The sequence below is a fragment of the Glycine soja genome, chromosome 9 (genome assembly GCF_004193775.1).
Source record: "Glycine soja cultivar W05 chromosome 9, ASM419377v2, whole genome shotgun sequence".
NCBI lineage: Eukaryota > Viridiplantae > Streptophyta > Magnoliopsida > Fabales > Fabaceae > Glycine > Glycine soja.
Window position 1 is genome coordinate 39,550,421 of NC_041010.1, and position 15,871 is coordinate 39,566,291.

Here is a 15,871-nt window from a genome sequence, read left to right on the forward strand (position 1 = left end):
ATGGTTCATTTTTTTGTTGATTAAAATTGGCTAAATTTGAGACTTTATTGAAAGATATTAAACCCGAAAATCTTTATGGTTCATTTTTCTCATACCTTTTTGATGACGGAAAGAACTTGTGATACAGCTATTGCTATATCTTAACTTTGCGTGCAGGGAAATTTTTTTTAATTTTTTAATTCCCACCTCCAAAGTATTGATTTCATTTAACAATCTTACTCTTGTGGACCACGGTTAACAACTCAATCTTTTATTTAAGATTTAATTACTTATTTGTTTGTTGTTTATAGTTTTATTATTTATATCTTTTAGTTTTTATAATTTTAAAGTGATTTTTTATTTTTTATAATTTAAATTTTAATTCTTTTGTAGTTTATGTAACTTGAATATGATATTTTTTAGTCTTTATAATTTATATTTTTAATTTTTTTTTAGTTTTTATAATTTGAAAATGATATTTTCAATTTTTATACTTTATATTTTAATTTTCTTTTAATTTTTATTATAAAATATGAGTAATATTATCCATTTTAATTAACTATAAAAATAATAACAAATAATTTCTAACTAATAAATTACAAGATAATTTATAATAAAAAATAATTGATAATTTATAACTAATTTGAAACTAATTATTTTTATATGTTTTTTTATAATAAGAATTAAAAAATAATTAAAATATAAATTATAAAAACTAAAAAATTATTTTAGATTAAAAAAAATTAAAATACAAATTATAAAAATTAAAAAGATTACTCTTAAATTATAAAGATTAAAAAAAATTAAAATATAAATTATAAAAATTAAAAAATTACTTTCAGATAAGATTATAGATAAGAAGGAATGTTTATTTAATTATCTTTTCTGTCCTTATCTGAACCCCCAGTGTGGATCATGTGGCTACTATTAACTCGTATATTCTCAACGGATGGAGGTTTAATTTTTTCCGTCCTTCATAAAATTTTGCTTGGTGGGAAGTATCCTTTTTAGAGGAAGTTATTCTGAGACACCCAACAAACATATACTCTATATTGTTAAAAGAAAAAATCTCTGACATCATTATATAAATGCCATATTGGTGTATAAGACCCAAACCATTCTCATTTTCCATCAAGCAAACGATAAGAAATGTTATCAGAAACATTGGCCATCCCTGCAGTACTCCTTGTAATACTCATTTTGATTCTATCCTCTGTCTTGTTCCATCTTCAAGATGAAAGAACAAATCCACCAGGTCCTAAACCCCTCCCAATTATTGGTAACCTTCACATGCTGGGGAAACTCCCACATCGTTCCCTTCAAGCCCTTGCCAAAAATTATGGACCCATAATGTTCATAAAGTTGGGACAAGTCCCAACCGTTGTAGTTTCCTCCCCTGAAACTGCAGAGCTATTCCTCAAAACCCATGACACTATCTTTGCTAGCAGGCCAAAAACTCTAGCTTCAGAATACATGTCTTATGGAAGTAAGGGCCTAGCGTTCTCTGAGTATGGACCCTATTGGCGTAACGTGAAAAAGTTGTGCACCACACAACTTCTGAGTGCATCAAAGGTCGAGATGTTCGCTCCATTGAGGAGGGAGGAGTTAGGAGTATTTGTGAAGTCACTCGAAAAAGCAGCAGCCTCACGTGATGTTGTGAATCTGAGTGAACAGGTTGGGGAGCTTATATCGAATATTGTGTGTAGAATGATACTTGGCCGCAGTAAGGATGATAGATTCGACCTAAAGGGGCTTGCTCGTGAGGTTCTGCGTTTGACTGGAGTGTTCAATATTGCAGATTATGTTCCTTGGACAGGCTTCTTGGATCTTCAGGTATGAGCTTCAACTACATGATCTTATTTAATCCCTTCTTATACCTTTCATCAAAGTGCTACTTTCCCTTCTAAATATATAGTCCCTTAAGTAATAAAATTGATTAAGCACTTCTTGTAAAATAGTATTGAATGTTTGCAAACTCGTGATTAACTTACCCCTTAATGGGTATTTTTTTTAAAAATCTACCGCCATTTGTTAATATTGAAAAAGAATTGTCCCCTTTGGATAAAAAACCGTAAGTGGTTAGGCTATATTAACACATGAAGCATAGTAAATATTGTTGGATTTTTTTACTTGGATTGTACATTTGTGTGAAGTTTATTACTACTATATATGCCACTTAATCATTTAGAAAATCTACAACAGGGACTAAAAGGAAAAATGAAGAAAATGAGTAAGGCATTTGACGAAGTGTTTGAACAAATCATAAAAGACCATGAAGATCCTTCTGCAAGCAACAAGAATAGTGTGCACTCTGAAGATTTTGTGGACATACTGCTATCACATATGCACCAAGCTGTGAATCAGCAAGAGCAGAAATATGTCATTGGTAGAACTAATATCAAGGCAATTATATTAGATATGATTGCAGGGTCATTTGACACATCAGCTGTTGCAGTTGAATGGGCTATGTCGGAACTCTTAAGGAACCCAAGTGATATGAAGAAACTTCAAGAAGAGTTAAATAATGTAGTGGGGGAAAATAAACTAGTGGAGGAGTCTGACTTGTCAAAGTTGCCTTATTTGAACATGGTAGTAAAGGAGACCTTAAGGTTATATCCGGCTGGACCCTTGCTAGTGCCTCGCGAGTCCCTAGAAGATATAACTATTAATGGTTATCACATAAAGAAGAAGACAAGAATTTTAGTCAATGCATGGGCCATTGGACGAGACCCTAAAGTTTGGTCAGATAATGCTGATATGTTTTGTCCAGAGAGGTTTGTGAATAGCAATGTAGACATTAGAGGACATGACTTTCAACTTTTACCATTTGGTTCTGGTCGAAGAGGATGTCCTGGGATTCAATTGGGTCTGACCACATTTGGCCTTGTTTTGGCTCAATTAGTGCATTGCTTCAATTGGGAGCTTCCATTTGGTGTGTCTCCTGATGACTTAGATATGAGTGAGATATTTGGCCTTTCACTACCAAGAAGCAAGCCCTTGCTAGCTATACCAACTTATCGCCTATTTATCAAAGCTTAACTAAGGGTCCTTTCGATTGAGTAGAAAAAAATAAAATAAAGATCAAATGGTTCATTTATCTTTAGAAAAATTCATTTTAGTTCTTTATCTTTTTAAATTGCCTGCTTAGGATTGGTGAGCTTCTTATTGCAGGAATTAGGATGGATCTAGATGTTTATGTCTGAGTCATTGTAAAATCAATAATGTATTTATATATTGATTCTACTCAGATCTTCAAATCAGAGGTTTTGACTTTTTAGATCTTCTCTCTGGAGGCTTCTTCATATTTACTTCTCTACATGTTTAGAGTTTCTCATGTATGTTGGCATACGACCAAGTCTATAGCTTTTACTTTTTATCTTTTAATAATATGAAATGGAAGTGGGCCGGCATTCGGATATTTACTTATGGTCTGAGTATCTCTTTTTGATCTTGGTTGTTCCCTTGGTGTTGATTCATGATATGATATTGGACTTGTTCCTTTATCATTCTTTTAATAAGTGACATTTTTAATTCAATTTTATGAATAAATATTATTAAAATGAGTGACTGTGATATAACATACAGTAATATTTTTGTCCTTATCTCAAAAAAATATGAATTGAATCCTTAATGGGTATTTTTTTTAAAAAAATCTACCGCCATTTGTTAATATTGAAAAAGAATTATCCCCTTTGGATACAAAACCGTGAGTGGTTAGGCTATATTAACACATGAAGCATAGTAAATATTGTTGGATTTTTTTTACTTGTACATTTGTGTGAAATGTTAGGAAGTTTCACATCGAATGACTCAATCCTTGAGGTAGAGCTTATATATTTGTTGGATAATTTCACTTGATGCTAATTGGTTTTAAGATGAAATCTAATATGGTATGTCCGTCTTAATTTTCTCTCCTATGTCAGCGGCATTTGTGTGAAGTGAATATCTCTGAATATTTTCTTTCTTTCTTTTGTTTGACACAAGTTATGAGTGAAAACAGTTGAGACGCAGTTGTTAATAATAGATTATTGAGAGAAATGGGTAAAAGAAATTTTCACCCAAGATTTAATAATTGATCTATTCTTAGTTAGACAACTTCACTTAGTGCTAATTGGTTTTAAGATGAAATCTAACATAAAATTTTAGTCAATGCATGGGCCATTGGACGAGACCCTAAAGTTTGGTCAGATAATGCTGATATGTTTTGTCCAGAGAGGTTTGTGAATAGCAATGTAGACATTAGAGGACATGACTTTCAACTTTTACCATTTGGTTCTGGTCGAAGAGGATGTCCTGGGATTCAATTGGGTCTGACCACATTTGGCCTTGTTTTGGCTCAATTAGTGCATTGCTTCAATTGGGAGCTTCCATTTGGTGTGTCTCCTGATGACTTAGATATGAGTGAGAGATTTGGCCTTTCACTACCAAGAAGCAAGCCCTTGCTAGCTATACCAACTTATCGCCTATTTATCAAAGGTAAGTAAGGGTCCTTTCGATTGAGTAGAAAAAAATAAAATGAAGATCAAATGGTTCATTTATATTTGGAAAAATTCATTTTAGTTCTTTATCTTTTTAAATTGGTTCAAAATGGTCCTTTTATCGTTTAAAGTTAACGTCATTAATGATATTCAAATATTGATAGCTAAATGGCTTATTTATCAAAGCGTAAGTAATGGTCCGTTTGGTAGAGTAGAAAATAATAAAATAAAGATCAAATGGTTCATTTATCTTTGGAAAAGTTCATTTTGGTTCTTTATTTTTTTAAATTGGTTCAAAATGATTCTTCTATGAGTTTGAAGTTAACGTCATTAATGATATTCAAATATTGATAGCTAAAAATCATCACAAAATAAAAAATCCCATTATTCCTAAACTGTCATAGCTCTTTCTCCCTCTTTAGAATCATTAATCTTCTCTCAAAGGCCAAAACTTTTAGCATCTTACCCTTCCTTATCAACTTCCTCTCTTTCCATAATCAAATTTGTCCTCATCATTTTGCTTTCCAATCTTTCCCAAGTGGATCCTCTCTACACCAAGCAAATCTCAAAAGGCAATGAGAGTGTCACAAATTTTGCTCATTACATACCTAAACAGACGTGATTACTCCTTTACCCTCATCGCCAGTGCATGTAGTATCCTCCATGTCGTGCACGACAACAAGATTACCTCCAATAGGATCACTAAATCCACTGATCCATCACGTTGTTCACTCAAATTTGATTATGATTTATGATTTACATATGTAATTGTAGGATTTTGGATCCAAAAAAGGATTAGAGTTGTGAAGGATGAAATTAATTTATCAACAAAGTGTATTTTGAATCCTTCTTATTTTTTTCATTTTATGACAGCCTTTAATTGTTGGTATTTAAATATCATTAATGGAGTTAATTTCAAATTAACAAAATGATTATTTTGAACCTTTTTAGAAAGATAAAGTTACAAAATGAATTTTTTAAAAGATAAATAACTAAAATAAAAAAATAAAAGATAAAAAATCAAATAAATTATTTGACCTAAAATAAAAATTAATTGAAATGAAAATTTTGAATTAAAGTAAAATATAAAAATCTGAATCTCACCTCATTTTATTATTCACTAATTTTTTTTTTCTCTTTCCATACAAACCGACGGATCCTAAAAAGGTTTGGAACCTATAATTAAAGTGGCAAGTTATTTTAGTGAAAAAATTTCATCAACAAATTAATTTTGGCTGCTTAGGATTGGTGAGCTTCTTATTGCAGGAATTAGGATGGATCTAGATGTTTCTGTCCGAGTCATTGTAAAATCAATAATGTATTTATATATTGATTTTATTCCCAATTATGGTCTTCGATAATATGCCACCGACAATAAAAAAAGCCTCATCCACGTGTTGTGTAGCAGTGTTCCATGTGATTTAGATTTGGAATAGTTTACCCCAATGGGTCTACTCAGATCTTCAAATCAGAGGTTTTGACTTTTTAGATCTTCTCTCTGGAGGCTTCTTCATATTTACTTCTCTACATGTTTAGAGTTTCTCATGTATGTTGGCATACGACCAAGTCTATAGCTTTTACTTTTTATCTTTTAATAATATGAAATGGAAGTGGGCTGGCCTTCGGATATTTACTTATGATCTAAGTATCTCTTTTTGATCTTGGTTGTTCCCTTGGTGTTGATTCATGATATGATATTGGACTTGTTCCTTTATCATTCTTTTTATTAAGTAACATTTTTACTTCAATTTTATGAATAAATATTATTAAAATGAGTGACTGTGATATAACATACAGTAATATTTTTTTAATGGCTGCTATTAAAACAAAATCCTTTAATCGGGATTCATCAAAGACCCATATATCTTGTTTAATATTACAGTTGTTAATTAATAGCACTTTGATAATAAACCGGCATCTTTAAATATTACTCCCTAACATTTATGTTTTTTTAATTAAGAAGAGTAATAAATAATTTAATTAATAAAATAATTTCACTAAATTAACAAAGTTTACCTATTGAATTAACAATAAAATTTTAAAAATTTAGAGAGATTAATATGGGATGAAAAATTTTAGAGCGACCAATTTTAAATTTCATATAATTCAGAGGGACTAAAAATATATTTTATTCATTATTTATTTATGAAAAAACTAGAATAAAAATTTAACGATCCATTAACAATTTAAAACATCGAAACACCACTTAATATGAAACCTTATTTTGAGTTTAAATATCACTTATTTTAAGATGTATTAAAATCTATTTTTAACGTATTAGATTTTAAAAGAGTTTTACTTACATTAATTTAAGGATAAAATAAATGTTAGATTAGAAGAATTAATTTCTCCTACGGATAAAATTTCCGACTCCACTACTGCTCTCATATGTTTGTATATACAGGTTCTTCGGCCAGTCAAAAAATATGAATTGAATCCAATTATCGAAAACGAACTTTTAAACACTAGCCCAATAGTACATATATATTAAAAAAATATACTAGTCCAATAGACACCCAATTATTAAAGAGTAAAATACCTTTTTTCTGGAAAATATTTAAATTTTAATTTTTTTAAAAAAATATAAAATTTAATTAAAATATATTAATAGTGTAAATATTTTTGTTTACGCTTTTTTTATAATGTATTTGTATAGATTAAAATTTTATAAGACATGTCCCAATGTAAAATTATTTGAACATATATTAATAATCATAATTATTTTATATATATAAATTATATACATATCTAACACATTTATAAAATTAAAAAATAATTGATAAAATTTTAAAGTAAAAATTTAATATGTGAGCATTTTAAAACTAATGAAATTAATACAGACGGATTTCGTTGGGTAAATTTCGTCTCAAAGATCAGTCTCTGATTATGTTTACAAGATATAGAGGCGGACACTTTCTTCTCTGAATAATGTCTCTAAAATACAAAAAAATTGTTCCGTCTCTAAATTGAGTCTGTATATCAATTTTTTCTAGTACTGTATTACATATTCCGATTGGGAAGAAGTTTACTTTTATGTTGGATATGCATGCGTTGAAATCGATGAGCAGCCAAGGGTACGTGATTTACTCAAACGAAAACAAAATTGTAGAATACACATACATAAGCAGATATGACCCATTATAAACCACTATTTGTAATAAAATCAACATCAATTAATACATATTTACAATCATATCATTACAGCGACTCTTACATTAGCATCAAAGGTCAATATCCTAATCTCTTAGGTCTGATCTTATTCCTGCAACGAAGAAGCTCAAGGCACACATCATCAATCCATATCAGATTTTTTATAAAACCAAAATAACTTGCCACTATAAATATATATAGTTCGAAACCTTTTGTTAAGCTTTATTCAATAGGCGATAAGTTGGTATAGCTAGCAAGGGTTTACATCTTGGTATTGTGATGCCAAATTTCTCCGTCATGTCTAAGTCATCAGGAGATATGCCCAATGGAAGCTCCCAATTGAAGCAATGCACTAATTGAGCTAAAATAAGACCAACACTAGTTAGACCCAATTGAATCCCAGGACATCCTCTACGACCAGAACCAAATGGTATAAGTTGAAAGTCATGTCCTCTAATATCCACATTGTTATTCATAAATCTCTCTGGATAAAACATCTCAGCATTATTGCACCAAACTTTAGGGTCTCGTCCTATTGCCCATGCATTGATTAAAATTCTTGACTTCTTCTCAATGTAATATCCATTAATAGTGATATTTTCTAGGGACTCGCGAGGCACTAACAATGGTAAGACCGGATACAACCTTAAGGTTTCTTTCACAACCATATTCAAATAAGGTAACTTCGCCAAATCAGACTCTTCCACCTTCTTATTTATCCCCACTACACTATTTAACTCATCTTGAAGTGTCTTCATAACCCTTGGGTGCCTTAAGAGTTCTGTCATAGCCCACTCAATTGCACTAGTAGATGTGTCAAATGATCCTCCAATCATATCCAATATAATAGCCTTAACATTAGTTCTATCAATGACATGTTTCTGCTCGTGCTGATCCATTGGTTGATGCATAAGTGATAGTAGTATGGCTACAAAGTCCTCAGAGTTGTGCACACTTTTCTTGTCGCTATCGGTAGGATCCTCATGGTCTTTGATGGTTTGCTCAAGCACTTGGTCAAACGCCTTTTTACTTTTCTTGAATTTTCTTTTTAATCCCTGTTATATAGATTTTGGAAATGATTGACATATATAATAATAATAAACTTTGTAGTTGGTAGCTCGGTATATATTATATCACACTCTTCCCAAATGGCATACCAAATTTGACTAATGGATAATCCAAGTCAAATATATACACTAGCATAATCAAATTTAAACAGTTAAAGGTCATAAACAAAAATAATAATAAACAGCATGATTAAATATTTTTCTTCAAAAAAATATCATTGACCATCCATTGCTCTTCTAGACTAGATGAAAGAGAAATGTTAATAACATTCCATCCAATAACACTCTATCCAATATATTTTTTATTATTGATTATAATATATTAAAATTATAAATATTTTGAATCTCATTTCTTATTTAATAATTCAAATAATTCTCTGTTGTGATTTTATAATTTTAAATAAATATCAATCTTAGAAAAGTGTATGTTACTAACACTTAGTAGATGTAATGACGTAACAAGAAGATTGTGATACAAACAAATGAGTGTTTACGCCATAATAAGTGTCATTATTACTTTTTTTGCAATTAGAAGTTTTCCAAAAACTAACTTTTGGAAAAGAAAAAAAAACTTGAGATAATCTGCAAAAATTGGGCCCACGTGGGCATTAAAAGTTCAGAGTACAAGTTTTAAAATGTATTGTGATAGATCAGGAAGCACTGGGGTGGGTAGCAACCTTTTAGCCTTTTGCCTTTAGTTGTTATGGCTGAATCAAAACTAAATACCTTATTGATTAAAAGTTCAATTTTTATTGATACAATTATTTATGTCTATAAGAAGTAACAACAGAGATCGAGAGGAATATTATATAAGGGGTTTGGATAAGTATTATGGACACTCATGCTATATGAACATCTCGAGAGAAGAAACAAAAAGTTAGATATAACAAGTGATATAATATGATAGATAGGAAAAAAGAGATAAAAGAGAAATAAGAGGCATCAAATAAGTTTGTAATAAATAACTATCAAATAAGTGCAGATATATCTGACACCACATCATGTAGTTGGAAGTTCATACCTGAAGATCAAAGGCACGTGCCCAAGGTACATAATCTGCCATATTGAACACTCCACTCAAATGTAGAGCCTCATGAGTGAGCCCCTTTAGGTCGAATCGATCGTCCTTATTACGGCCAAGTATCATTTTATAGACAATATTCGACATAAGCTCTCCAACCTGCTCGCTGATGTTCACAACATCACGCGAAGAAGCAGCTTTTTCAAGAGACTTCACAAATAGTCCTAACTCCTCTCTCCTCAGAGGGGCAAACATGTCAACTTTAGATGCACTTAGAAGTTGTGTGGTGCAGAACTTTCTCATGTTGCGCCAATAGGGTCCATACTCAGAAAACACAAGACCCTTGGTGCCATAAGACATGTATTCCGATGCTTGAGTTTTTGGCCTGCTAGCAAAGACAGTGTCGTGGGTCTTAAGGAATAGCTCAGCAGTTTCAGGTGAGGAAACTACAATGGTTGGGACTTGACCTAACTTGATGGACATTATGGGTCCATATTTTTTGGCTAGGGCTTGAAGGGAACGATGTGGGAGTTTTCCAAGCATGTGAAGGTTACCAATAATTGGGAGGGGCTTAGGACCTGGTGGATGTGCCTTATCATCGTCTTGAGGTTGGTTTGGATGGAAAAGGGCATAGGATAGAATCAAAATGAATATCACAAGGAGTGCTGCAGGGATAGTAAATGTTTCAAGCAACATTTTTTTATAGTTTGCTTGATGGAAAATAGAGAACAGTTTGTGTATTTATACACACATAGGGTATTTATATATTTGAAAAATGATGTAAGAGATGATAGCATGAAGCGATAGAAAAGAGAGAGAAAAATAAATAATGAAAAAAAGGTGTAAAAGGCTACAAGAAAAAAATGACAAAAAGAATATTATTTATATTTGTAAGACCTTGAGTTCTTAACCGTACGTGATCCACAAGAGGAGATTAATTTGTTAAATGAATTCAAGACTTAATTTGGATTTGGGAATGTTAAATTGAATGCTGTGTTCATTGGTGATTTACATAAATAAGATATAATTGTAAAAAAGAAAAAGAATCAGTTTCTCTTGGTTCAAATAGGATACTGGCATTGGGTGCCTTAAGAGTTCTGTCATAGCCTACTCAATTATTACACCACACCCGATGTTGTGAAATGCTCCTGAAATCATATCCAACGCATAATAGCTTTGATATTAGTTCTAGCAATTGGTTGTTGCATCAGTGACAGTAGTATGTCGACAAAATCCTTATTAGAACGCATACTTTTTGAGCAAGTATATAACCTTTTTTGTCGTTTTTTGATGGAAAATAGAGCAGGCTTTAGTTATTTATATAGGAACTAGTCGATATTTTATATTGAATAATGATGATGCTAGGAAAAAGAAAAACAATTGACAAAAAAAAAAGTGCGTACGTGTAAATGGGATACAAGAAAAAAAATGACAAAAATAGTATTTATTTATTATATATGTACGATATTGAATTTTTACTCGTGGGACCACAAGAAAGAGATTGGTAATGAAACCAAGACTTTGGAGGTGGAAATGTTAAATTAAAAATAGTCTTGATTTGCAATCATCAGTTCTTTGCTGACGTCTTCGCATGGGATATCATATATTTTTTTATGATACATGGGATATCATGTGAGCTCAATTTTCTGTTACAAAAGACAAGAGAGTTTGCTGTCTTAGCATTTGGCGACTATATCAAGCATCAATAATCTATTTTAACATTACAAATTTGGTCGTCATTTTTTACATATAATTTTATGTGAAGGTTGTTGCATGGAAGCTGAAAAATGAAAATGTACCTCATCTCTAGACCGAATCCTCCCATCTCTTCAAAACTTAGCTTGTAGAGGTATCATTCAAAGGTAAATTAGATAAAAGCATTTGATTAAAAACAAATAGAAAAATTGTTAATTTTAATTTCACATGACTCATTGAAATTTAAACAAACTACAAATATATGTAAATAAACCTTACTGCGCATTATTAACCTCGATCTCTTAACTTAATCAACTAGTCGATAAACTGGTGTAGCTAGCAAATGCTTACTTCTTGGCGTTGTGAGTCCAAATATCTCATTCATGTCTAACTCATCAGGAGACATGTCCAATGGAAGCACCCAATTAAAACAATGCACCAATTGAGCTAGAACAAGCTTAACAGTAGTTAGACCCATATGAATCCCGGGGCAACCTCTTCGACCGGAACCAAATGGTATAACTCGAAAGTCACTTCCACGAATGTCAACATTGCAATTCTCAAATCTCTTTGGATCAAACATCAAAGGATTATGCCAAACTTTAGGATCTCTCCCTATTGCCCATGCATTTACTATGATCCTTGATTTTTTCTTTATGAAATAACCATCAATAGTAACATCTTCTCGACTCTCACGAGGTACGAGCAACGGTGCAACCGGGTGTAATCGTAGCGTCTCCTTCACCACCATATTCAAGTAAGCCAGTTTTTCTAAGTCAATTTCCTCCACGTGTCTGTTCATCCCCACTACATTTTCTAGCTCATCTTGAAGTCTCTTCATCACACTTTGATGCCTCAAGAGTTCTGACATGGCCCACTCAACCGTTGTGGATGACGTGTCAAATGCCGCCATAATCATATCTAATATAATAGCCTTGATGTTAGTTCTATCAATGACATTTTGATGGCCCTGAAGATCGATGGGTTGATTCATAAGTGATAGCAATATGTCCACAAAGTCCTTGTTATTGTGTGGAGCTTTTTGCACTTTATAATTATCATATTGATTATGTTCGTGGTCTTGGATAATTTGCTCCAAGAATTGGTCAATTTCCTTACTTGCTTTCTTCAATCGTCTTGTTATTCCCTGGCGAGGCAATGTTTGCAGTTGAAGATATAATAAAATGTAAAATTCAATATGTATCAACAAATTAATGTAACATGGATTTTATAAATACATGACATGTATGTACCAATATGATTGTGCAAAAGGAAAATGGTGTTTGACACTAAATAACTAAATACACTATAATTTTTTTTTTCTTTTCTAGCTAAGAACACTGTATAAATATTCATGTATATCCTCTTGGACAAATCATACTTTGTACTTAAAGGTATTAATTTCGGTTGGTTCAACCTGTTCGGGCTATATATATTAAGAGCCAACAAATTTTTTTAGCTGTGTTAAGAGGTATATAGCATGCTAGTTCAAGCTGTCAGGCACCATCAATCGTGGACCAAGCGAGCAACCAATATGATATCACTTTTTATTTTTTATTTTTAAAAAATTACTTCTCAATACATCAAATATAATATAATATGTACATGATAATATAAAAAATATTAATTTACTTCCCATATCTCAATACATCATATACACTTGTTCTCTCTTCTATTCTCTATCATCTCGATCTCTAGGTATCGAATATATAGGAGATACGTGTTCATGCACCATTCTTCTGCAACATTGACTTGATTATGATGCGTGAGAGAACTTTTTTGTATGACTGTGTTGTTTTTCTTCGGGCTCCTAATTTTGATCGTGTTTTCTTTTTCTGTTAGGTTTGCGTGGTTGTCATGGGTGGGCCGGGGTTTCTTTAGGTACTACTTGATGGTTTTTTTTTAATATGAATTTAATCTCCAAAAAGTACTTTGTGTTTTTATTTTATTTTTAATCTATATAAGGTTGTATTATTTGAAAAAATTGTCTCCTATAAGTTTTTTTTTTTCATTTAATTTCATGTAATCCTTTTATGTTTGTATATTTTTAATTTAATTAATTCTTTAAGATTTCAATTTCTAGCTTATGTAAGTCCGTGCTTTAGGGATTAAAATTAAAAAAATATAAATTTATTTAGATTAAAGTTCAATAAAAAAATCTTATAAGAACTTAAAAAACAAATTTAAAACAATTGAAAATTGAAAATGAACAAGAAAATTTACAAATTTCAAAATTAAAAAAATACTAACTTATGAGTACTAAATTCATATTTGAACGTTTTTTTTTTTTGGAATGTCATATTTCTTGTGTTTTTGTAGCTAGTTCTTTTCTTGTTAATACAATATTTTGCTAATAAAAGATTAAAATATATTTTGGATTCCTAAAATTATGATAAGTGATGTGACCAAAAAATATGATAACTGGAAAAAATTAGGCAAAGCAATATGATAAATAAAATAAAATAAAAATAATAAATTAAAATTTTGAATGTAAATTGATGTGTGTGTAGGTGAAAAGTATGCTATTGTACAAGTCAACTCATGAATTGTACTCACCAAAAAATCTCAACGTGAATTCTGGACCATACAAAGTATATCCTATGGTATCAGTTTTCTTTTCTTTTATTTTAAATCTTAATTAGTACATCAATATTAATGTAAGGTGTGTGTGTGTGTTGAGTTACGTTGTTGGAAAGTATGCTATTGTACAAGTCATCTCATGAATTGTACTCACCAAAAAATCTCAACGTGAATTCTGGACCATACAAAGTATATCCTATGATATCAGTTTTCTTTTCTTTTATTTTAAATCTTAATTAGTACATCAATATTAATGTAATGTGTGTGTGTGTGTTGAGTTACGTTGTTGGAAAGTATGCTATTGTACAAGTCATCTCATTCATGAATTGTACTCACCAAAAAATCTCATCGTGAATATTCTGGACCACATATACAAAGTATATCCTATGTTATCAGTTTTCTTTTCTTTTATTTTAAATCTTAATTAGTACATCAATACTAATGTAACAATTAATACATATGTACATAATATTATAAAAATTTATCTCCCATTCTTAAACATTCTCGTATATTATTTTTTAACACAAGGATTACACCAAATTCTATTTTTGTGCGTTTATCTTTGGCTTTGTACATTACATGGATCAAAATCTAGTTTAATAAAACATTTAGTCCAAATAAATAACAGCAGCAAAAAATTAAGTATTGATTATACTGAAATAATCGTATAATAACTTTCATGGTAAAAGTTTAATTTGGTCTCCCAAATTATTAAGATCCAGCAAATAGATGCTATATAAGAAGTAAGAAGTTAATAAATTAATTGCCATGCACATATGTATAATTGAATTTGATACCTGAGGATCAAACGCACCAAGCCAAGGCATGTAATCTGCAAGATTGAAAGCTCCAACCAAGTTCATCACCTGGTGAACAAGTCCTTTCAATTCGAATCTATGATCCCTAGCACGCCCCAATACCATTTTATACACTATGTTCTCCATAAGCTCCCCCAACACCTCACTGAGGTCCACAACTTCACGTGATGCCGCTGAATTTCTCAGTGACTTCACTAACACTCCCAATTCTTGTCTCCTCAAAGGAGCAAACATGTCAACTTTTGAAGCACTGAGAAGTTGAAGGGTGCACACTTTCCTCACTTTGCGCCAGTAGGCGCTATACTCGGAAAACACCAAGCCCTTGGTGCCATGAGAGAGATATTCAGAGGCTTGAATCTTTGGCCTGCTTGCAAAAACAGTGTCATGGGTCTTGAGGAATAGTTCAGCGGTTTCAGGGGAGGAAACCACTATGGCTTGGACTTGCCCTAGCTTCAAGGACATTATGGGTCCATATTTTCTTGCAAAGGTTTGAAGGGTGCGGTGCGGGAGTTTCCCTAGCATGTGGAGGTTACCAATAATTGGCAACGCCTTGGGACCTGGTGCAATCTTCCCATGACGTTGCTTTGGTTGTACCACCCATATGAATATCACAAGGAGTATTGTAGGGATAGCTAATGTTTGCAGTAACATTTCTGAATTATTGTTAATTTGCTTGATACTAGGAAATAGAGATGCATTTGGGTATTTATAGCTACACAGCGGGAATGCTATTTAATGTGAAAATATATGGTTTCATCGTCAACCCAAAACCTAAAAATTTAATATTATATTCTTTTTGTATTATTCATGTGATTCATTTTTTACATAATTTTTGTTATATTTATGACATTTTTTTAAAATATTAATTAGTTCTTATAATTTTTGTGTAAGTAAATTTAATAAAATAAGATTCATGTATATCTTAAATCCATAAAAGAAGATTTAAAATTATGTTCAAAATTTAAAAAAATGATTAATTTTTTAAAATAACTAATTTATCATGAATTAAATAAATAAGGGGACATTTTATAGCTTTAAATATTAGGAACCCAATTTAGAACCAAGAAACAAGATAAGGAATGA

At 31.3% G+C, this 15,871-nt stretch overlaps 2 protein-coding genes across 3 annotated transcripts; one reads left to right on the forward strand and one right to left on the reverse strand.

Moving 5' to 3' along the window:
- The first annotated feature begins 983 nt into the window (after window positions 1-983).
- LOC114368841 (cytochrome P450 CYP736A12-like) lies at window positions 984-6,094 on the forward strand. 2 transcript variants are annotated; one of them, XM_028326103.1, is made up of 3 exons: window positions 984-1,812; window positions 2,182-2,720; window positions 4,163-4,620. In XM_028326103.1, exons 1-3 carry the CDS (start codon window positions 1,129-1,131, stop codon window positions 4,461-4,463), a joined length of 1,524 nt encoding a protein of 507 aa, XP_028181904.1. In that variant the 5' UTR covers window positions 984-1,128; the 3' UTR covers window positions 4,464-4,620. The 2 variants fall into 2 exon arrangements, 1 of the variants encoding a protein (XP_028181904.1); XR_003657432.1 differs by lacking the exon at window positions 4,163-4,620 and adding an exon at window positions 5,932-6,094 and having other exon boundaries at window positions 1,097-1,812; window positions 2,182-3,242.
- A 1,484-nt stretch (window positions 6,095-7,578) lies between these two features.
- On the reverse strand, window positions 7,579-15,502 carry LOC114368842. The gene is made up of 4 exons (XM_028326104.1): window positions 14,768-15,502; window positions 11,707-12,537; window positions 9,696-10,286; window positions 7,579-8,662 (listed from the first exon to the last, which is right to left on the reverse strand). The coding sequence occupies exons 1-4, from the start codon at window positions 15,437-15,439 to the stop codon at window positions 7,823-7,825; spliced, it is 2,934 nt and encodes a 977-aa protein (XP_028181905.1). The 5' UTR covers window positions 15,440-15,502; the 3' UTR covers window positions 7,579-7,822.
- Between the last annotated feature and the right edge of the window lie 369 nt (window positions 15,503-15,871).